At 35.1% G+C, this 24,589-nt stretch overlaps 2 protein-coding genes across 2 annotated transcripts; one reads left to right on the top strand and one right to left on the bottom strand.

Moving 5' to 3' along the window:
* Window positions 1-35: 35 nt before the first annotated feature.
* LOC106101027 (F-box only protein 11) lies at window positions 36-15,821 on the bottom strand. The gene is made up of 14 exons (XM_013280094.1): window positions 15,411-15,821; window positions 12,790-13,042; window positions 10,431-10,598; window positions 9,844-10,048; window positions 9,105-9,357; window positions 8,402-8,626; window positions 7,643-7,887; window positions 6,870-7,196; window positions 6,255-6,449; window positions 5,529-5,834; window positions 5,137-5,317; window positions 4,356-4,503; window positions 3,991-4,089; window positions 36-3,501 (listed from the first exon to the last, which is right to left on the bottom strand). Exons 1-14 carry the CDS (start codon window positions 15,505-15,507, stop codon window positions 3,372-3,374), a joined length of 2,832 nt encoding a protein of 943 aa, XP_013135548.1. The 5' UTR covers window positions 15,508-15,821; the 3' UTR covers window positions 36-3,371.
* Window positions 15,822-16,253: 432 nt separating this feature from the next.
* Window positions 16,254-21,654, top strand: LOC106101028 (CAAX prenyl protease 2). Its single transcript, XM_013280095.1, has 6 exons — window positions 16,254-16,543; window positions 16,612-16,850; window positions 17,155-17,322; window positions 17,497-17,565; window positions 17,941-18,003; window positions 18,195-21,654. Exons 1-6 carry the CDS (start codon window positions 16,440-16,442, stop codon window positions 18,428-18,430), a joined length of 879 nt encoding a protein of 292 aa, XP_013135549.1. The 5' UTR covers window positions 16,254-16,439; the 3' UTR covers window positions 18,431-21,654.
* The last annotated feature ends 2,935 nt before the right edge of the window (window positions 21,655-24,589 follow it).

Here is a 24,589-nt window from a genome sequence, read left to right as displayed (position 1 = left end):
TATGGTAGGGGTAGGGGGGAAATAAAATTCCAATGTATAATATTATACGATGTATATCACGGCTTTTACAGTGGTATCTTCAGGTATAAACAAAAATATCCCAGATTTGAATTCAATAAATAATGAACATACTGACAATTCAATAAATAACAATTTTCACATTCAATTATATAAAGCGTCGGTGCCACAGTAATCCCGGCGTGGCTGGCGCTGTCGGCGCGCCGGCGCGCACCCGCAGCCGGCCGCTGACACGTACGTTTGATTAACTTACACATTTATCGATGATCACAGATTGAGGATTATAAAAAAAGCAGATTCAAGAACATACCGTGCTTTGGAGACGATTTAACAATTCGAAATTTTGCAATAGTGATTATTGAGTAATTCATATTTCATTACAGCTTACCGGCTAACTTACAGCTACGAGCTCCGCTGCCGCTCGACGCTCCTGCTCTGGCAATGCTCCCTAGCGTCTCATCAATACCACCATTAAATTAACAATATAATAAAATATCAATTGTACCTAAGATCTTTTCCAATTAAATACGCAGATTCCTTCTTCGTTTGCATTATCCAATATACAATGGCGGCTGGCGCGCCGCCCGCGTCCCGAGCGTACGTACGTACTTCATAATAATTAAACATACAGCTTGTGATCGATAATAATAAAAATATAATGATACAAATACATTAATTACTACATTTTCGATTATTGTGTGACATAAATATTTACAAAGCGCATCAGAGGAGCGCCAAAACTAGTTAGGCGAGGCGGACCCCGGCCACGCCCCCGCCCCCGCCCCTCGGACCTACTCGCACAAATATCTTTATTAACTAAAACACCAACTTATCTCACCTTCAGGAGACCTACTCGATAAATGCTCCAAAATAAAAATCATCTCGTCAAATTGATAAAAACATAACATTATTTAAGTTTATAATGTTACAAAATCGTAGCCGGTCCAGGACCGTCTCAGTCGCAGGACCGGACTGATCGTATGATAAAAACGTACGCATCGAGTCAGCTTCGGTAAAAAATTAAAAGAAAATAGAAATCATCCCCATCACGAATAGTTCCGGTAGAAACATACCGCCAACCGGAACATCTTACAAAGAAAAAAAAACATTACTCTATGATATCGACGCGACTTTATGGGTGATTACAATTTTAGGGAATGCACGATAGACTACACGATGAAATACATTATTAAGTACCGATGATAAAAAAGACGCCTCTACATATACAAATAGCGTAACAACATTCCTTCGTCATCTATAATACAAAGGTATAGTCACACAAGGATATCTGGCCCGGTAAAACGAGCTGGTATCACGGTTAGTTATGTTTGAAAATAAGTAGAATTTAGAGATAAAAATGACAAAGTACAACAAAAACTTTGGCCTTAGTGTTTTGTCTCAATTTAGTTTGACTTATACGCACCGGGTCAGACATCCTTGTCGGTCTATACAATGGCTCCGTAACTCGAGATGTCACGAACGAGTTTTAGATAATAAAAATAATTGTTAGGTGACGTGAGGTAAGTGCGCCCACCGCTTCAACCATATCATTGGCCAACATATTCAAATAAAAACTTAAAACAAAAATCAGTTTCACATACACTTATTATTTATATTAAAGCAAACGATACAATACTAAATTGCATATAATTGATTTAATCTGTTGTACCAATGATAATGGAAGTGATTACGTCACACTGTACTAAGAAATAACATATTATTCCATAATTTACATTTTTATGACATAGCTGTCATATTTATATTCATAAGAATTATATTTGACAAAAACATTATATTTTCCATTGATATTAGATAATATTTAAATACCAATGTAGATAATTATCATGATTTATGATCTTCATGTCATTAGTTAAAAAACAATATGTCAGGTATAGAATCAAAATTGGTTATGTCCACATATAAAAAAGGTACCTTTTGCATCTTAAAATTATATTTAAATCGATATAAATGGGCTTCCCTTTGGACCGATCGAAAATACCTTTACACCAATGTGTCCAAAAGTAACATAAATTGTAATGTATGGGACATAAACATTTTTGTTTCAACACACACAATTTAGTTTTTCATCTTCCAGCCTAAATATTTTTTTACCAGAATTGGTTTTAAAGTACAGTATTGAAGCATGATATGTTTTTTTATTACTTTCTGGTATACATTATTGAAAATTGCATTTTACTTCAGAATTATTAAAATTTAAAATGTTTCTATATTTGGATTTCAAGAGCCTTTTAAAATAAGCCATTTTAGTGGACTTAAAAATAAAGGCCAAGTCCTTGGATGGACCAATTTTGTTGAGATCAAGTTTTCTCCAATAATTTTAACACTTGTTTCACAAGTTTTACACCACTGTTTTACATGATTTTATCAGCAACTGCGAATCTGGTTTCTAACATATAGCAGTCATATTGACATGCACGCTGTTTTCATGATTTCAGTATTAATGCCCATACATCATTTTCATTTAAGCATATGAATGCTAGCTTTAATAAAGTGACTAATCTCATTAAAGCTGTATCTGTCAGTGTATAAAAAGCCGCTTGGCAATGTATTCCTTACATTATGATACAAAATACAACAATCACACTATGCTCAAACCTTAACATTGTATAAACGGTAATATGACGTTGAAACAAGAAAAATAGAAGATAGATACAAAAAAGAAAAAAAAAAGAAGCTTCACTCAAGTTGTATAACAGTGATCCAAGATAGTATTTGGAATAAGTATTCACTTAGATACTTGTTAGTGACTAACAAATTTGAGTGTTGAAGTTAGAAACGTATCGATGGCTGAAAGTCTATTTTTTTTAATCGCCATTAGGTTAAATGTTCAGAAGAGCCATTTAAAGTTTTCATTTTTAGAAAAAAAAATATAAAAACAAATTCTTAAAATAATTTTAATTGAAAGGTTTTCAGACCGGTTCCTATTAAAATTACTATAATTCTGCATACTTCATTCAATCCACTGACTATTAATAAACTGCTGATTTTTTGGCGCTTCATAAATGGCTATTTAAAAACGACAGCAACATTTCGATTGTTTCAAGCGCTACAAAAGTACTCCGATCTTTATGAAACCCGGTTCAAACGACGCAGAAAAATTCGCCAATTCTGAATAATCCATATCGCCTAAAATGGCGGTTGAAACAAATAGCCTTTCACCTGTCGATATATGAAATTGTAAGGAAAATAATTTCTAACAACATTATTTAACCTTGTCAACTTACGTAGAAGCAGCAATGTTAGAGCATAGTGAGAAGTGCCGCAGTGGGCGGGGCGGTGGGCGCGGTGGGCGCGGTTGGCGCGGTGGGCCCCCTGGGCGCGGCGGGCTGCGCTCAGTTGACCATGAGCGTGTGCGACTCCATGGGCGCGGCGGAGTCGTACAGCGTGTCCGTGTCCTGCGTGGGCTCGCCCTGTAACTGGCACTGGTTCGACAGCGTGCCCGCACCGCAGTCGCAGAAGAATCTACAAATAACAACGAAACATTTGAGTAAATATCTTTTTAGGCAAATCTATTTCATAGCATCATGAATTCTTTTTTTAAAAAGATGGGAAACGAGCAGTAGGAACCCCGAGGTATTCATCGACGACCATGGCCATGCAATATCAGAGAAACTGCATAATTAATGCCGGCCTTTACCTGCACCAAGGTGATATGCTCACCTTTTGAAGAACCCTACATTGTCTACATCTTATAAATCTCCAGTCATTGTGTACAATTAGAGCATTTGTTAGTTTACTACTATTTTAATTACTATTTTTGTATGTAACATATAATCCAAAAGTTTACTATTTTTTAATACTCCACGCTGACAAAGTTGTAACAAGCAGCAATCGTTTTACAAAATAAAACTCCTGGTAGAAACTTGCGTTACACAGTGGTTGTAGGAAAATTGAATATAATTCGATGTTTACTTTTAGACAGAATATTCAGTTTAGATATTAGTCAGTCACCTGTCATGGCGTATAAATTCTACATCATGTCCTGAATGGCACGTTTTGATGCAATTGACGCAAATTGCATTCCGGTCTGTCGTGTTGCATGTCTGGCATCTGAAAGTTTACACAATATAATTAGATATAGTTGTTTAAAATATAACGCAGAATTTTTAGCAATGAACAAATACCCATTTGTTTTGCAAAATTTTATCGTTCTAGTGATGTAACTACTTGTAAGGACATTTAGTGGTCCGGTCTTGTCTTTGAGTATAGATTTCTCTTATTGAAATTATATTATGAAACTTTCTTATTTATTGTTAGCTATTTATAAGTGATTACTAGATGAATGTTTTAAATTAATTAACGCATGTTACAGTTACCTATAGAAGTCATGCATAGGAAAGGAGGTGTATGAGGATATCTTGTAGAGGCACTGTCCGCCGCCCACAGCCTTCTCCACAGCATCCTGGTTGCTGAAGATCTTGTTGCCGCGCACCAGCGGCGACACGCCCGACGCCAGGCACAGACCTGAACACAACAAACAAATTAAATTAACGCCATTACAAAACACCGCCCTCGTTTTACATTTTAATTGTAAGAAGAATCTGTTTCGTTGGACGGAACAACACATCTATATTAAAACTAGCTGTTGCCCCCCACTTTGTACATGCAATATTGAGATAAAAAAAAAGTTGCCTATAATATGTCCATCTAAGTCAGGTACCCTTTAGTGATACTCCTCGAATTCGGCTCCGCCGTTTCGGAAATTACCCGGAACAAACACGGCTTGCGGAAAGACAGACAGACAAATATTTTTCTTTGGATATTACAAACAGACACTCCAGTAATATTATATGTACAGATATAGATAGATTATAAAGAGGAAAGATTTGTATTTTTGTACGTATTAAAATAACTCAAAAACTGGGCCAATTTCATAAATTTTTTCACCATTATAAAGCTACGTTATCGCTGAGTAACACAGGATATTTCGTAATTTCACCTGGAACTCGTGGGCAACAGCTAATTTATGTTATGTTATGTATTTCTTTCTCACGTGTCTGCCACGAGGCACAGAGTATGCGTAACGTATTCCCCTTCGGAAAAAAGAAAAAAAATATGTATTTCTGTGAATATAAACACCGCGCGTTATAACTGTACCTCCAAATCGATTGTTAAATATCTGATTGTGCTCGAGCGTGGCGGTGGCGTTGTTGGTGATCTCGACGCCGGCGGCGAGGCCGTCGAAGATGCGATTGCGGCGCAGCACGGGGTGGCTCTGCGTCGAGATCAGCACGCCCGCCTGCGCGTTGCGGAAGATGTCGTTCTCCTCCAACACGCCCTGCACAACACGGCACTGTTAACACCCACTCATTTAAAATTACACACTTTTAAAATAAATCTTCGAATATAAAAGATGTTTATATGTTGCAATTTTCCAAAACTTATTACTTTGACCTATAAGAAAACACAAATCCTTGTTCGAAAGTCGAAATTTGAAATAAAACCTATAACTGTTTACAAGTTGCAATAACTTGCAAACTTCGACTTACCTTTCCCCCATTAAAAATACATATGCCTCCATCGCGTCCATCAAAAATCTTATTCCTCTTGAGCGTTGGGTTCGAGTCAGTCTTTATCCAGACGCCGGCCATAGCGTTGTCGAATATCTCATTCTGTTCGAGTAAACCGAGGCCGCCGTTGTATACGAGCACGCCGCCATTCTGTCCACCCCAGATCTTATTGCCGCGGATGACGGGATTGCTGCCCGTGCGGATCTGCACCCCCGAGTACAGGTGGTTGAAGATGTCATTGTCTTCCAACTTGCCGTGACCATTGTCGTAGAAGTAAACACCCACCTGGTTTTATTGAAAACATTTAGTCGTGTGACGTCACTTGACTCATTGGCGTCATCACTTTTATACTCTTTGCAAAAAAGAGACAATAAAAAATTTATTATAATACAAAATACACATCTAGCAAATTGCCTCTTCTAACATATGTTAAACTGTTTTAAAGGTTTATAACAAGATTGAACATATTCATTGCCACCAACTCATCCTGAGAGTTAATTTACGTACGCGAAAGTCTTGGGTTATTGAATGTGTTGTTTTTTAAATAGTATAAGGCGACAACAAGTCCCCGGTAACCTGAATTCCCAAAATATAGCGACATCTCCTACAAGTTATTGAGGTATTACCTAACTTAAATGGACAGAAATGACTTACAGAGTATATTCCCCTTCCTATACGTCCCCTCCCTGGCAGTGTGGAGGTTACCTGTTTGCCGGAGTGTATGCGGTTCCTGCGCAGCACGGGCGTGGAGCCGGTGGTGATCCAGACGCCGGCGAGCGTGTTGGCGTACACCTCGTTCTCCTCGATGAGGCCCTGCCCCTTCTCGTGCACGTAGATGCCGCCGTGCTGCCCGTGGTGGATCTTGTTGTGCCGTACTATGGGGTCGCTGTTTGTGCGAATCTGCACAATACAAACACAACGATTACATTTTTATTACTTTAATCAATCTATCTATACTAATATTATAAAGAGGAAAGATTTGTGTTTTTCGTTTTTTGTTGAAATAACTAAAAAACTACTGGGCAGTTTTCAAAAATTATGTCACCAATTAGAAGCTTCGTTATCAGAGTTACGAAGGCCATAATATTATTACATTTTAAATTTCACGCTAAGTCGCGAGCACAGCTACCGTATAAAAAGACGTTTGTTGATTAGTCTATGATAAAAAATCTAGGTGATAATTTTTGTTATCTACAATAGATTTTTTAATACCACTTTTAGTCACATTGCAAGATACTAAATTGTTATATAACCTTTAACTTTGATTTTCACTATAAAAATTAATTAAAACCACTGTCAAATTTTACAGTTGTTTTGTACCTGTATGCCAGCTAATGCATTCCCGTATATATTATTGTGCTCAATAAGTCCGCGTCCCTCGCCGAATATGTACACCCCGCCTTGATGTCCGTTGTATATCTCGTTGCGGCGTATGGTGGGGTTGCTGTTGGAGGTGATCCACACTCCGGCGAAGTTGTTGGAGTGTATCTTGTTGTCTATGAACTGTCCGAGACCGGACTCATGCACGTAGATACCTCCGGTCTGACCGTGGTGGATCTCGCAGTGAACTACGGTGGGATTGGCGCCGGCTTTCACTTCGAAACCGGCTATTCTGTTGTTGTGGATATCGTTCGCTTCGAAATAACCCTAGAAATATTTAGGTTTTAAATTGAATTGATACAGAAGACATTAAATGAAGTAAACCTTTATCAATCTCCAAACGGTATCTTGTAGATCGAGGAACCCTGCAATCTTGTCCCTGATATATGCAATCTCCATTGTTTCGGGTCGGCCTCTAGTTTCCCTGTCTATTTATCATTTAAAGTATTATTTTAGACTTTTTAAGTAAAGCAATAAACTCCATACATTAAAAATTTAAAACACTTCTTTATAAAGTACTGAGTTGTTAGAACAAGGAAAAATTGTATATCTGTTTGAAACAAACTTCTACCTAGAAAGCTACTGGAAATCTACTAAATAATGGAAAAATTATTAGAAAACTTTTATATTATTGAATAGCATAGTCTTTAGAAGTAATTTTTTTAAATACTGAAAGTACATAAAAATTCCAAGATATTAACAAAGCAACTGACCAGTCCATTTTCAAATGTGAATATACCGACATCCCTGCCGTGGTGTATGTGGTTGCGGCGCATGATGGGGTTGGCGAAGTTCTTCACCCAAATGCCGGCGAGCGCGTTGCGAGATATCTCATTGTCCTGGTAGGCGCCCTGCGCGTAGTCCGTCACGTACAGGCCCACGTTCTCGCAGTCGCTGATGTCGCAGTGACGGATCACGGGGTTCGCGCCCGCGCCGCTCACGCACACCGCCGCACCCACTAACAATACGGAATTACCATGTTTTTTATTTTTTAGATAACCAGAAAAAAAAAACAATGATCGAAAAAATTATATCACAAACTCTTTAATGCGATTAAAACGCGGTTGTAGTGTGCAGGAGTGTTGTGACGTCGTTAAACAACGACAAAGTCTTTGATTGGTTCTCAAGTCAGAAAGTAATTAAATAAAGCTAGCTAGATAATTTGCTTGCGTTTTAGAACTTGTTGAGGGAATTAAAAATCAGATACTTTTTAACTATTAAATTTCAATACTAAATCGTATTACATAAAACTAGCTTTATAGATATGTTATACAGTAATTTATTACTTAGTCAGCTTAGTATTTTTTATCATTGATGTGCTGGTTGCATTACAATGTTTTCCTACATACAAAATTGAAAATCGAAAAATAAATTGTAGGCTTTGAACTCAGGACCTGCAGATTACAAGTCGAGTTCTTATCCCTTGAGGCAGCGACGCCAGTATTTTATTAAGTTGTATTGTGTATACTGACCGACGCTGGCGCTGCGTATGATGCACTGGTCGACGGTGGGCGAGCAGTTGTCGGAGACCTCGAGGCAGTAGTGCTTGTGGTGCTGCATGGTGCTGGTGGCGTCGGGCGAGAACTTGAGCGTCATGTAGCCGGCGTACGCGCGGTTGGCGCCCTCCGCGAACGTCAGCGTCGACTCTGCCTCGCGCTCCAGCACCACGGACTCCGCCACGTTGCCGGGCGCGCAGCCTGATACAATTTATGAAAAGGTTACAAACGTTCATAACAGTCGTACAAGTATAGATAACTAAATTGGTTAAAAGTAAAAATTAGTAACTTCTACTTTTTTATAAGAAAAGGGGGCAGACGAGCGGCGGGAACACATGTGGTCAACTACAACTACTGAGGCGTTGCCGACTTTTGATGATATGGTAGACTCGCTACTTGAAGGACCTCAAGTCGTACTAGTTTGGAAATAACGACGGCTTACCGCCTCTATATGCTCATTAGGACTTTGCTTTTTTGTAAATAAATTTTGCATTACTGTGCTGATTAGAATGTTTCACGATACGTTTAGATGCAAAAAACAATTTAGTTTATGGAAAAACACTATCAATTAATGTACAAAGTCTGGACGGTTTTTGATTACCAAAGATACTGGCACTGTGAGTTTTTACGTAATCTTCATTATCGACAACATTACTCTGAGTGCAGTTATTTTACTAACCAATGAGCTGCACATCAGTGTCGATGGCGAGGCATTCCTCTTGATAGAGACCAGCGTGCACGAAGAGCAGCGCGGGGGGCGGGGCGGGCGCTCGCCGGCACGAGCACACGCCCGCGGCCCCACCCCCGCTCCCGCCCCCGGACGAGCTCGAGCTCCCGCTACTCCCGCTGCCACCCCCGCCCCCGCCGCAGCTGCAGCTGCCCCCGCTAGCACACGACACGCCGCTGCGCTCCTCCACGTACTCCAATGCCGCCTACAAACAAACCACATTCAGTCACATTAAAAACATCCATAGATATTGAATTGATTACAATCCCAAAAGCAATTTACATTATTAAAGGATATTGTATATTCCCATAAACAACTAGCTGTTGGCCGTGACTTCGTCCGCGTCAAATATAAAAATAATAAAGAATTCAGCCCATGTCCTATTTCTTTTTAATAACCAATCCACTTAAGTCTCAGTGGCCAGTATGCATCTTTGGCGGTATTCATACTTCTTGTCAGCAAAAGAGGTTGTATTTAACATTGATCAACAGATAACTTACCTTTCTAACGGTGCAAGAATATTTAAAATCGGCTCAGTAGTTTTTAAGTTATTCCAATACATACAAAAATACAAATCTTTTCTCTCTATAATATTAGTAAAGATAACTTCAAGCTAGCAATAAATTGCATTCTGTCAAATTTAATTTCTCAATAGTTTACAAAATAGGATGTCGAGAGGTATACAACTTACCCTGATAGTATTAAAATGTTTGATGCGCGAATCCTTCTTGGGGCGGTAGTTGGGACGCACGTGGATGCCGTAGTAGAGCTGGCGGAAGCTCTCCTTCCAGGGGTTGTCGGCGTCGCACTCGTCGGGCGCGACAAACTCGAACTGGCAGGGCGCGGGGTGCATCAGCGGCGTGTCGTACTCGAACACCGACTGGTACAGACTTTTCCTGTCCACCACAACTTTCACTTTACAAAAGTTCCTTTAGATGTATTTGATACCTTTGTTGAGAGTAAAGATAAACAGAAATCTATATCACAAAAATGCTCAGTAGGATTGTTATGGTAACTGTGTGTGCTGACGAAAAACATACAGCATTGAATCTGAGCCATGACTGCTGGATCTATCTAATGTGATATTTCCTGTTCCTGCTATAGCAATTGTTTATTGGTAAGATAAGTCATCTATCCTTACATTTATCAGTAAACCTAAGGGTTTCCCTTAAGAACCGTTAAAGCTCTAGCTTATACCGGTAGTAATATCAAAAGCAAAGTCGGAGTTTTATAAGGGTAGTTTGTTGATAATGCAACATGTTTTAGTAACAAACGTACCATAGTTCTGTATCATTGGCGATGGTGTTAAACCGCTTGCAGACTTGCGCGACGCGGCAGAGGTCGCGCTCTGTGAGATGCGACAAGATGCAGAGCAGCACCTCGTCCGGCAGCTCGTACTGCAAGTACTGCGACACGTTGCACACGTCCACGCCTTGAGACAAAGATCTGTGAACAAACACGCACTTTATATTATTAAATAATTACATGCAAGCTGTTCTTGTTTAAATTTAATATAACACTGTTGGTATAATATACATGTTTTTCGTAAATATTAATCAAACATGCACACCAGAAACAGACATTGTAAGCGATGAATCTTGTAAATAATTTGGTATCAATTTTTGGTTTTGATTCGTACAACCGGCAAATTTTATCAGATGTACTAAACATTTTCGAGTGCCGCGATTCAAAACTGATCCTTTAATACTTTTATATAGTTAAAACTTCTAATATTATATCTTTTCTAATCAGAAAATAATATGAGACAAATCGTAATAAAGTCTTTTATTACTAGAGGTTTTTATTAATATCTCAAAGTTGTGAACATAAAGTATTCGTTCTAAGTTAAAACAACGTAGTAATAATTTGCAACCGACATATGTTTTATCGTATTAACAAAATTCTCAAGAAGGACGTCGTTATGCGTATTCAAGTTTTTTTGTTAAGTAGCGGCGATGGTCATGGGAAGTGGGACACGCCGTTAGAATGCTCGGAATGTGGGTCGATGATGACAAAACTATGAAATTTGCGGCTATCATCACATTTCGCTGATTTTAAAAATATTTTATTGCTTAACGATTGTATATCAAGTTACGATCGTTATATTTTGAATTTCAAACTATAATCGATTTAAAACAATACTGAGGGCCTGTCCCGCCAAATTGTAAATTGCCTGATAACAATCCAAATGTAAAATGTGATGAAAATATCGGATTTTGTTACGTTATATGACAGTGACGTCATTTTTAAGGTACCTGAGCCTCTATCAACCAATGGTGGGACAGGCCCTAAGAATACTTGGTAGTGAAAAGTTTTAATGCCTTGAGAAAGTAAATGTTAGTAAATTAATTAAAATGCACGAATTAATAATGTGCAAATGATTAATGATGTATGATTATATGTTAGTTAAATAACAATTGCATTTGATACTATCCACTATTTAAATGGTCTAAAAAAAAAATATCAGAAAAGATCATTTAAAGGTCATGACTATTAGTAACTTGTATATGTTTTTATTTTATTCTTCGATATAATTTAAATTGCAGATTTTGTTTAACATTTGTTAGTTTTTATTTGACTGTATAGATTATGTCAAAACTTATATTTTGGACCTTGAACTTAACATAGAACATGGGTTTTACTTTTTGCATTTTTTAATAACTGTCAAATAAATTTACAAATGATTATTTCCTTTAATCACACTTAAAGCTTAGCAGTTACATGGAAAACAATACATAAGTGAAAAAGATTCAATAACCAGTCATAGTTTTAAAAGCTTCTTTTAAGTCAACATAAAACTTTCATCTTAACATTATAACACTAAGGCCCTGTTCCACAAAATTAAAAATTGTCTGATAATAATCAACTGTAAAATAGGTGATGCAAATATCGGACTTTGTTACCTTATTCTGACAGTGACATCATAGTTAAGTTATTTGAGCCTACATAACAGACTGTGGTGGGACAGGCCTTAAAGTGGGAATCAAATGGCAATAATTAGCACCTCCATGTAATAAACATTAATATACCACATCCAACAGGACAACTATAATTTTCTTAATTCATTGGAGATATTAACCACTGCCAAAATGCATAAATTATCTACATTATTGCATCATTCTCCCTTACAATCCTCTGTGTAACTGATCGGCAACTAAGTGTCATATCCACATGTTAATAATTAAGATATGAAGTATACCCATAAGGAGTTATTTAATCACTAGCTTTCGCCCGCGACTCCGTTCAAGTGGAATTGAAAAAACAAAAAAAACGTAGGTAGTATATGAGTTCTTCAAGAATATCCACTACATCTACACAAAATTTCAACGGAATCCATTCAGCCATTCGGGCTAGATACTTTAAAAAACATCCTAAACTTTCGCATTTATAATTTCAGTATGATTAGTATGATATACATATACATAGTTTCCAAGATTTCAACTCTAAGAATCTGGTAAGGTGAAGGTATAAAAGCAAACAAGCTTCAGTCCAATTTAAACTAGGCTAACCAAATTATTCCTAGTCAACAACAACAAATTGTAGCTTCAAAGCTACAATTTGTTTGAAAAATAAAAAATTTGAACTGAAATTATTTTACTTTTACACCTCTTCTTGGGTATGAGTAAAGAATACTGACGTCCTAGGCCTCTTCCTGGCGGGCAGCGAACAGGCGCCGGAGGGTCCTGGCTCGTGGTAGGCTGGCGGCGACTTGCGGCGCAGGTCGTAGGGGCTGTGGTGTCCGGCGGGCGTGGCGGCGGCGGGCGCAGCGGGCACGGGGGGCGCGCCGCCCGACCCGCCGCCGCCGCTGCCGCTCGGCCCGGCGCACGCCGTCGCCGCCATCGCGCTGCCTGTCACGTTGTTCGGGCAAGGTACAGATTCACATGGTTCACCTAGAATACATTGGGTTTCATGGTAAGAGTTTTTAGAACCACTACTGATAAAAACTGTACAGAACTAAACAGAGAGAAATAAAAGTAAACAAAAGATGGATTGAGACAATCAGGAGAGGAATTGTGTGATAACATAAAAAAAAAACAAAGATGAAACGAGATCTTCCTTTTTAAAGTTGGTTAAAAGAAAGAAATCTATCTTGGATAATGCAATCACATTCATGATATGAAATATGTAACTTGCATTGATCATGTACAATAATGTACAATCAATAAATTGTGTACATTTCATATTTGCCTTTTAAATATCAACAAATAAAAATATTTAAACTAACAATGATAGTGAAAATATCTAAAACAAAATTTCATTGTACCATTTCTTTTACAACCCCAGGGTAGGAAGATATCATAGATTTCCCTTGCTACTGGACTGCTAGTAGTTTTGTATTAAGCAAGGAAGAATTTTATAGAAAAATGTTAAAAACAACGATTTTTAATGTCACAAGTTGTAGAAGCTTTTTTTCACATTTAAATCTTAGATATTACTATTTTTAAGAAACTAAATTTTAAAACTATCGTTCTGACTTTTCTTTCAATTGGTTCCTTATATTCGCTCTTATAAGCAGAGGTATTTCAATAGATCTCAGCTTGCATATTCCGTTCATCAATAAATTCAGTAATAGAACCACATTACCATTGGAATAATAATATGGTAATGCAAATTCTATTCTAAAAATGTAAATTGCACAGAATAGAACTTTAAACATTATAAATATGTCAAGTACAACAAACAACCAATATCTGACATTCTTGTTTTTTTTCACTTTTCTTTTAAATTATATACTTTCCAAAGTATAAGATAGAATTATTTAAACAGAAGCCATGAATAAAACTTAAAAGCTAAGAATGTTATTAAATCTATATTAAGTATGTATGATATTTTGAGAGTTCTTTTTCTTAATAATTTTTAGCTGCAGATATAATTATATATTTATATATTATGAACACAAATTATCCTCTATTGAAACTTGTTTTGCTGCCAAGAGACTTGACCTATTTGAGAGGTAAATCTAGTCTCATTGTATGTAAAATTAGGTTGCTTTTAAAATTTCCTACAAGATGTTGGTGTCTATGTGTTATCTGTGATTATAAATTCTAAACAATACATGTATGTTGCCACAGCATTTTGTAATGTTTTTGTTTATGTTAACGAAGTGATTACTTCTAAAATGCAAAAAATATTGGATCCAAAGTAAATCTAATGAGCATTTCAAATACTCATAATATAAATGTGTTTTTTTTTTCAAAGTAGTCAGTATTGCTTTTTTTAAAAACATCTTTAATTTTGATTTTCCATTTTGTATGCCCATAGTATAATTATCTCAGTATGAAATGATGTATCTTATCTTCATTTGCATATAAGAGGTAAAGAAATATTAGTCCTTTCTTTATAAATTTATCTTAAAATCTTGACAAACAAAAGTTAACATATTTAAAAAAAACTTTAACATTAAGTATCAGGTGAGACATATTTCAGCACAAAGCACATGATACTATTAAAAGAAGGTAAAATAATTTAAAAGCTTTAACTATTTCAACCTACTTATATTTTTAACAAAATATGTTTCTTTTAAAAATACAATGTCTAAGAATAACTATTAGCAGTAACACATCAATTAGTAATAGACAAAATTATATACCACCAGATGTTAAAAGAATCTATTATTTTGACATTTTTATTGTAAAATTTATCTATTTACAGTAAAATCATGATAGGCAAAATCTTGACCAATAGTAGCTGAACTACATTATTCAATGTTTTGATAAGTAAATGATAAACAAATCAATATAGTTCCATAATTAATTACTCATTCATGAATTTCTGAAGTTACTTGTACTAGCTAATTATGTTCAATACTGATTGTAATTCATCAGCCACAATATAACGAAATGTTTCGTAACAAAACGTACGGGTAGCACTACTGGCTCGAAACAGCTGTTTCGTTGTGCCCGTGTGAAATAAAACTTCACGGACCAAATCAATACTCATATTGCGCAAAATGTCGCTGAAATGCGCTATCCAATATAAACCTATAAATGATAGACGTAAAAATTAAAAAATAAGAAGTAGCTACGACTCCATGACAAGTCTTTTAATTACAAAAATCAGTAAAAGTCAAAAATCAAATTCTCGAATCACAAAAGGCAAACAAAACGATGAAAAAATAGCGAATTTTCAAATACAAAAAGACTCATGTAAAGACCAGTTAAGATTTATGTGCATAAATATTAACGTAGATCGATGAAAACGTCGATAACGAGCCATTTGTAAAACTTTGTGCGACATCAACCGACCCGGATAACTTACTTGATTGTGTCCTGGATGGAAGTGGTATTCTGTGTCCGCCTTTTCTTCGCGATCTACGGACGTAAGAACGCGAAGAGGAAAACGAGGCACTAGGCATTATTTCTTTTGATGCTTATTTTCACTAAAAATCAGTCTAAACAAAGGAGACACCCGCACCAACACCGTCAGCCATTTTCTGTTTAGAATAGATTGAAGAACCGATACAGGAAATACAGATATAACCACACAATTGCCACTAAACAGGATTATTTTTTGTTTCACGTATATTGCACTAACCACTAATACTAAGAATGTTACAGTTAACTCATAAAAACCATTATTCTAATAATTACGATAAAAATCCACTCTACCCTAAAAAGCAAAGGGCGACTCACAGAAAAATATGGCGGAGATGAATGAATATGGCGACCGACGATCATACCGCCACCTATTAAATATTATTCAAAATGCAAGCAAAGAAAAAAAAATAAGATTGCCATCGTGTCGTCTATCGATTTGTTAAACTAGTAAAGAAAATACGAAACCTTTACCTGTTAAGTGACCCTTTAAGTTTGAGTAAAGGTTTACTATTTTAAACCATTTTAACTTTATGTAGTCTTACATTGGAGTTTTTGAAAAAAGGAGAACTTCGAAAAATTGACTTAGACCGGGTTTCTCAATACAGCTTTCTCAAATCTTTCATTATATTTTCATAAGCAATTTTAATGTTTTAATATGAGTCATATTCAATCGTTAATAGAAAATCTTGCACTTTTTAAAGTCTGTGCTTGTACTGTTTTTAAATAAATGTTTTTGGCTTTCAGTGGGCAATGTTGTTGTTGTCATTGATCGAGGCAAGAACCAATCACAGTCAAGTAATACTAATCAATATCGAAAAACAGAAAATTAAGTCATTTTCTAATTTACTATCATGCTATAAAATCTTATTGTTAAAATTTACGTGAGAATTGCAATTCGAAGATTGATCAAATAAATTATTGTGCTTTTGAGATATTTGGTGTCAATCCGACACTGCTTCTCGAATAAAATATGGGTTTCGATGAAAGTGATTGCCTTTCGTCTATTTTCGCGAGCGTATTTTTAACAATTTTATATGTTGGGAGCTTATATGTATGGAGGTCGAAGTTAAGCAGGTAAAGACGAAAATGTAACCATTTATTTAGTTTTTAAAGTACATGTATTAAACGTCAATATTTTATAGGGACCATCCTACGACTATAAAAAGACGGTTCTTCAGTGTCTCCTGCGTGATGGTTTTTGCGCCTTATGTGACTTGGCTGTTCCTTAAAGACTCGACCTTAGATAAAGGCGACATTTACGACCAATTAGGAATGCGTTTGTCCGGACTTTTCTTTGCTTTTGTGACCCCTCTGGCTCTCACTATGATTTTGTTCATGGGCCCCCTGACTATGCAATTCTTATCTGGTACTTGGAAGATACGTAAGTTCAAATTGTTTCGAAAATTGTATTAGTTCTATCAGTTTCTATGTTCATTAATACATGTATTAATGGCTTGGCTTTACAATATTGCTGGCGAGCATTGTAGTTACATGTACTTGGCATTGCATATGTTTATCTTAGATTTATGTTTTTAATTTTCTTTAGCAAGTGATTTACAGAAAATCTCATCCAAAGTTGTAATATTTATATTAAGAAATAATTTGATTGTGGTTTCAATTTAATATACAATTTAGGTTTATATTATGAAATATTCCAATTGGAAACTATCTTGGGATTTTTTTAGATCCCATCTATTGGCTTGTGAGCTGGCAAGACCTGACATGGGTGAGAAATCATATAATGGCACCAATCAGCGAGGAGTGGGTGTTCCGGGCCTGCATGATGCCTTTACTGGTGCAGTGTCTTGAACCATATACAGCTGTATTTGTTGGACCTTTGCTATTTGGAGTTGGTTAGTATATACATGTAATCTTATGTCTTATATTTCAAATTTTGTTGCTGGCGAAGTGTTTATAAAATTTAAACTTGGAACCTTTTTAGTTTATGTTGTCTATGGAAGTTACATACCAGCAAATTGGTTTATTCCTCAGGTGTTCTTATAGGATGTTGTTTTTGTCATTTACAGCTCACTTCCACCACATGTATGAACAAATTAAACTTGGACTTGATCTTCGTTCATCAATAATGATCTCAGGTAATTGTAATGCAAAAATTTGTGTCTTGACAGTTTGTTTTGTGGTAATACTACTAATTAGGCGGGCTCATCTAGTGCAATACCATGACCACACAGACAACAAGCGTAAAGTGAGAGTTATTCCATATTTTGTCTAATAAGTGTGTATGCTGGAGTAATTTTTGCCCTCTCTATTGATTAAAGGTAGATATATAAATTTGCTTTGCTAATTTATCACCTATTAAAAAATACATACTGCATTTCAAGTTCAAATTATTTGTTTATAAACAAAAAAAAGAAAACTAAATACAGCAAATATTTACTGATGTTTATAGGGATATCAATAATGTGTTATTGGTTTATTATTTTTTATTAACACATACATTATCTTTTCAGCTTTCCAGTTTATGTATACTTCTCTCTTTGGTGCATACTCGGCCTATCTATTCCTTCGAACTGGTGAGTTAGAAACCTCCATACAATTATTAAAAAAAGTTTAAATGTTAAATATAAACTAAAAATGTGTAATTTATTTATATTGATGATATTATCTACAACTGTTGTTTTTAAATATTTGTCTAATATTATCTATATTTGTATTTTAAAAGAAGGCAGTTTTAATGGTATTTGACTTATTAATCCATTTATAGGTCACTTCGTCGCGCCTCTCGCTGCTCACATGTTCTGCAACCACATGGGTTTCCCTAACTTCCAAGATATCGCCTACTATCCCCTTACTCAGCGTCTCCTCATCATCAGCAACATGGTGTTAGGCTTCACCATCTGGTGCAATCTGCTCACACCGTTGACCGATCCTGCGTATTATGATAACAAATTGTTTTGGCCCTCGCGATTCGAGCTCCCCGATGATGTTTCATTGTTCTAATTTAGTAGTGTTCTATTCTACCATGATTGAGGATTCTCTCATGTTATTGATGTTGTGAATTCTATGTGTCCAAGCTGTAACATGTAAGGTTGAATTAATTCCTATATTATACAATAATCCAATATCAAACCATAGAAAAAGCACTCCTTATTATACAAATAACTTCACCTTATCTCTTGATAATAACAAATCAAATTCAATATGGCCGCCATGTCTTGACGTGCCTTTTCACTCAATTGAAGCTTTCTATAGAAAAATAATAGTACAGTCATATTATAATTCAACCTTATTAATGTTAATAAACCCCGCGATTCCCCAAAATATTGTACTAGTAGTATATAGTATCTAATACATATATTCTCGTACGATATATCTCTAATGTTAACAATATTCTTAAGATGTTTTGAATATTTTGCATTCAGGATTTTGAATTGGAACTATTTCATAAAGTTCCTTATGTATGTAACTTTGCTATAACTGATTTTCTAACAGATTTAGTTCCATATATTACAAGCAAAACATAATAGTAATGTATTGTTTGGAATGTGATGTATGTTTTTATGCTTTTTCGGTGCTAAAATTATTTCTTTGTACTTGTAAACTATATTGTACTTATTACTAAGTTACCGTAACATAAGCTTTTTACAGTGATTTTTCTTATCTGAAGTTTATGTTGGACATATCGGTTATAACTTTAGTAGTTATATTTTTTTGTAGAAGTGCCATAATATTTAAATTTTAATAGATAGAAGGTATGAATGTGTAAAAGTTCCATCTGTTTTTAAGTGTCCATTAATAAATATTAGAAAAAAAAAATAGAATAATTTTTAACCTTTATTTTTGGAAAAGGTTGGTAAAAGAAGGGTAAAATGAGATGGATAAAGGATTGAGATAAGAGACATATTGACGTAAGAAAGAAGTACATTTTTAACCTATTTCAAATTAACGTTTTATACGTATACGTAAATGGACAACAGTCCATAGACAAACTGCAAAAAATCTTTCAAAATTCACTGTTTGCCACCCGAAGGGCCTGTCCCGCCACTGGCAGATAGAAGCTGAGATAGCTTACAAATGACGTCAGATATGTGGGACAGTCTCTAAGTGATTTAGGCCCAGTCCCACCAAATAGCAAATTCTCTGATTACAATCGAAGTGTAAAATATGTGATTGAAATATCGGATAAGGTAACAAAAACCTTATCTGATGTCAGCCAGTGATGGGCCAGGCCATTAGTATCAGGAAACGCCATGGTTCAATTGACCCCAGTATGGCAGTGTAATATTCGATTAGTAATATCGGTAATAGCAGCAGAAATGTAATTCCAACCATTTTTATTACTCTACAATTGGATCACCTCGGTTCTTGTCTACGGTAGTAATGTTGCGAGTTCCGGTATTGTTGAGTTGTGTGTAAGATACGGCCGGGTCTATGCATGGGTATGTAATCGTAATGACTCTAGTCAATTCATAAGTTGTTTTTAGTTAATATCAGTTTTTCGGTTCTTTATGTGATTTTAAAGACGTAAATATTTTTAGTAATCATTAATACGATGATTTTGATTTTTTAAAGTTGTTTGAATTAGCTTAACCGTGGGTTTTCACTGTAAACATGTGAGCACATGTCCCCACCGCGCTCGGAGCGTACCCAAGTAAGGTAAGTAGGGCGTAGTGAACTACGGTTTCTCAGTATTTTTTGACTTCATATGTCTTTGTATTTCTTCGCTTTGTCGCATCATTATGTTTTCTTTTATCGCATAGATACATGTGACAATATATTAATTTTTAAGACAATTGGTTTAAATTTTGAAATTCAAGCGTATTTAAAAACAAATTTATATTAAAAAAATGTACATACATCCGTGTCATATTTTATCTTTTCGTATTGTGACTAAAGCAGTTAACGAGATATTATGGAAATTGGTGAAATAATAATTATTTTATTTTAATACTCAGATATTTGTTGCACAATGATTTTAACAGAATGGTGTAAGTGTAATGCGGTTCTTTTGGTTGTTTGAAAATCGATAAGAATGTTCTTGTCTGCGCTAATTTCGATTTTGAAGAAATGATATTCTCTCCGACTGACTTAAAATACTTTGTGTTCTATGCTTGCTAATTTATGTGTGAGGATTAATTGATACTTCTTTTAAATTTAGTTCATAACTTTAAAATAAAATTAAAAATATCTATATTACTTAACTAATATAAAATTATATTCATATACTATGTTTAAGTAGTTAAAAAGACAAATATCTGTCTACTGTGGTTTGATTTTAGCAATTACTTGAATATTACGATTAATTACAAACTTTACGTAATAACCGCTTTGTCTAACTTGGTTTATATTACTTGATACACATAAATATTAAAAAAAATATATCTTTCAGGGATTGTTGCCAAAGTTTACATTTCTCTTATTCTTATATTTTGTAAAAAAAAACTAGGACAGTATTAATATCAATAAATATATTCTACTTTTGAAATATTGTAATGTACGTGTTAATTCCTATATTTATTGATGTATTAGATGTTTGCTACCTAGTAGCCAGGTACTATCTAATTTTATAACACGTTGCATGTTGCCTACAATTTTATCGCATTAAAGTGCTATAGAATTGTATTAAGGTAGCACTGAACGTTTTAGTACTAATAACAGTATACATTCTGTATAGTTAAATAGAAATAAGTCTATTGCAGGACACATCATGTTAGCACATTTCGTTACATGAAAGAGAAGAAAGATACATTCATTTGGGAGAATGAAAAAGACAAACATCAGGCGGAAGCTGGGAGAGATGAAGTTATACAGAGTGTATACTGTTATAGTTTTAATGGATGTTAATTTTAAGAAACATAAATTGTAACTTAATAAAGTCTTTAAGCCAAGCTTTTGGATTTTTATCCTCATAAAATAGAAACTAAGATATAACGCGGGATGTTAAAATACGTAATTCGTAAGACAAGGACGGGTATAAAAAACAACATTTAAATATATATTTATTTATTATTACAGTAAAATGGTATCAGAGTGATATTTCAATAGATATACAGTTAACATCAACATCAATTATTATAACAAGAAATACATAAAGATCTCGATAAATCTAAGATATTTTTACAGACACTACTTACATTATCCTTAATAGAGTAAAACTTTTAATTTTCAAAAATAAAATCTATGAGAATATAAGATTTAATTCCACCCTTGAGCTTGCAGACAGTCTTTCTACAAAAAACTGTAAACTTCTGCCTTCGAACTCTTATAAAAGATAGAACCCGAGCACAATAACATGACACCTAAATGCTATGATCAGCTTTTTTGATCCTAATAAAGATAAGCCATGAACAGGATGAAGAAAGCAATATAACGTGCTTATCAGTACGTCGTCTTGCACTCTCATGTTACAATGCACGGGTTGTACAATTTTTTTAAACACTAATTTAACAGCGTCCTAAAAAGATCTCATGACCTTAATTTTAATTGCCGTAAACTTCCACTGCCGAAGACCTGAGCACAAACATATTGTCGTATCGATTCATTCAGAAATCAGTGATAAGTAAGATGTTTTTATATTAGTATTTCCACAGTGGAAACGCACGGTTACATGCACATAGAATAATGAGTGTTTCCTAGGCGGACACTTTTTAAAAATATTAAAATGAGAAAATAAATGTTCAGTCTTTACTAGAGTAAATTTTCAAATTCGTATAGATACGAAAGCGATAGTTACACATACCATACAATGGTTTTTTTACAAAAATAATAGTAATTTTTTTCACACAATATTATATTAAATCTCGAAAATTGCTACTGGACTACAAACTGATTTAGCACAAGCTGCAGAATATGCTAGAAGTATTCTAAAAGCAAACCTAAGAGTCAATATAAAAAAACAACGAACAATACAAAAAACAATGGGTTTAAACAGATTTACAGTTGGAAAAAATCTCAAAGTACGCAAGTTTACGTACGGTAAATAGTACCGCTCTATATAGATTTTCAATGAGTTAATTAATACCAGTGCGCAATAACGTTACAAATGAATTATGACGACACAGAGTGAAGAAAAATAATACTTCAAGAATAATTTAACGTTGCTATCAAATGTTGAAAAATAGTCGCTGGCCATTCAAACAAATAAAATTAATTAAAGACGAGGACTGAGTTGACGTATGATAGAGTTATGTGGAGGACAAAAACCTGTTGCGCCGACCCTATGGGAGTAGGATAAGGAGATGATGATGATGATGATGATGAAAATTAATTAAAGAAATACAGCCTTATATAAGAGATTTGCTTTAAAATAAATTTAGGCCACTTTTAGATTCAATGTACTATGTTCATATACATGAACCGAAAAGGGGAAGAGAGTGGAACAACGTCAAAGCATTCGAAAATTTATGTAGGACAAATAAATGAACCAGTGTTCACCATCAACTTTAAGTTGTATTGAAAAATGTTTTTGCAGGAAATCTAATTTCTTAGACGCTCCAGCTGGCACAGGAAAGACTTTTCTGACTAAATTAACATTAGACATTGTTTGAGATACATAAAAAATTAACCTGTCACTATAACTAAATTTTTCCGGTGGATTCAGACAAACACTACCAGTAAAAGTTAGAGGAACAAGCGTTGTAAGTCTTACGGAAATCTGCTGTAACATTGGAACATATGAGGTACTCTATTGGAGCAAAATAACCTTTTAAATACAAAGTACAAGGGAAAAATTAAAAACAAAAAAATGCAAACAACAATTACCTTACTACATGGGTCATATCGTAGATAATATTTAAGACCTAATTGACGAACTATAGGGGAAAAAGGGATAATGAGAGTCAGGGCAATGGTGGACAGACAAAAATCGCAGAAGAAATGAATATCGTCCATAAAGATTCGTGACAAGTGAAAGAAAGTGACAAGAAGCGACAACCAGTTCGGATATCACAGAGGCAGATACACCATTAACAGTATAGCGCGGGTGAGGGCCCTTACGGATGAAGCGATATCCCGAGTAGGTGTGTTGGTGGCGGTGTCTCTTGATATCTAGAACGCCTTTAACACCCTGCCCTAGAACTGCATCAGGGCGAGAACTGCTCGTACGATTGTGGCATTCTACCTGTCTGATTCTGAAGATGGACCCAGATCTATAAAAGTACAGGAGGAGTACCACAAGGTTCAGTACTCGGTCCCCTGCTGTGGAACATAAAGTTGACGGACTTTTAAATCTCACACTACATGGTGCTGAAGTATCAGCTTTTGCAAACGATACCACAATAATAGTAAAACATACAGAGGTGATGCGCAAAATTTTTGAAGAAACCTATTAAATCAATTCAATCGTGGATGGACAACACCCATAAACAAGATATAGAATAGAATATGTGGACAACACAGAACGTTGGCGATGTAATTGCCCTCTTTTAGATTGATCTTTACTTTTTTATAGGTTTTTAAATTAGAATATAACTTTTGAATTCTTTTCTTTTTGTAAAAATATTTTATTCTTCAAATAAAGCTCCCTACGTTGCTAGTATTGTGTATATTATTATTTTCTCTTTTATATCAATTTTTATTGTAAGTTTTATTTTATTTCCTTTCGCTGTCTTCGCGTGCTCCTTCCTGTTTGTATCCTTTTTACAGTATGTTTACGTCTTACTTACTTACTGCGTTGGCGCAGCGACCCAAAGTGGGTCTTGGCCTCCGACACGAGAGAGCGCCAGCGTCGTCTGTCCTGTTTACGTCTTACAACCTTACAAATAAACACGGTAGAAACGTAGGAATAAACTGACTATAAGCAAAATTTGTACTAATAAACAAAGAATATTAGTGAATACTTTGATTGTACAACTTTTGCAGTCTATATTTATTTACCCCATTATCAAATCCAGCTACACATAAAGAAGATCTTTTAAGCCTTTAGGACTCCAAGCACCTTTATGTGGTTTAAAATGATAAATAAGCAACTGACTTGAGGAAAAATGTATGTCTAAAAGAACCGAAGTAATATTAAAGACGATGTAACACACACGAAAAGTCTTTTAATGTTTACAACAAGATATGTGTAATCTTTGCTTTTATTGACCGACTTCCCAAAAGAAGGAGGTACTCAATTCGTCTGTATGTTTTTTTTTTTTTTTTTTTTTTTTTTTTTTTTTT

The sequence above is a fragment of the Papilio polytes genome, unplaced genomic scaffold (assembly GCF_000836215.1).
Source record: "Papilio polytes unplaced genomic scaffold, Ppol_1.0 DF824024.1, whole genome shotgun sequence".
In the NCBI taxonomy this organism is placed as follows: Eukaryota; Metazoa; Arthropoda; class Insecta; order Lepidoptera; family Papilionidae; genus Papilio; species Papilio polytes.
This window is presented reverse-complemented; position numbering and strand designations above follow the sequence as displayed.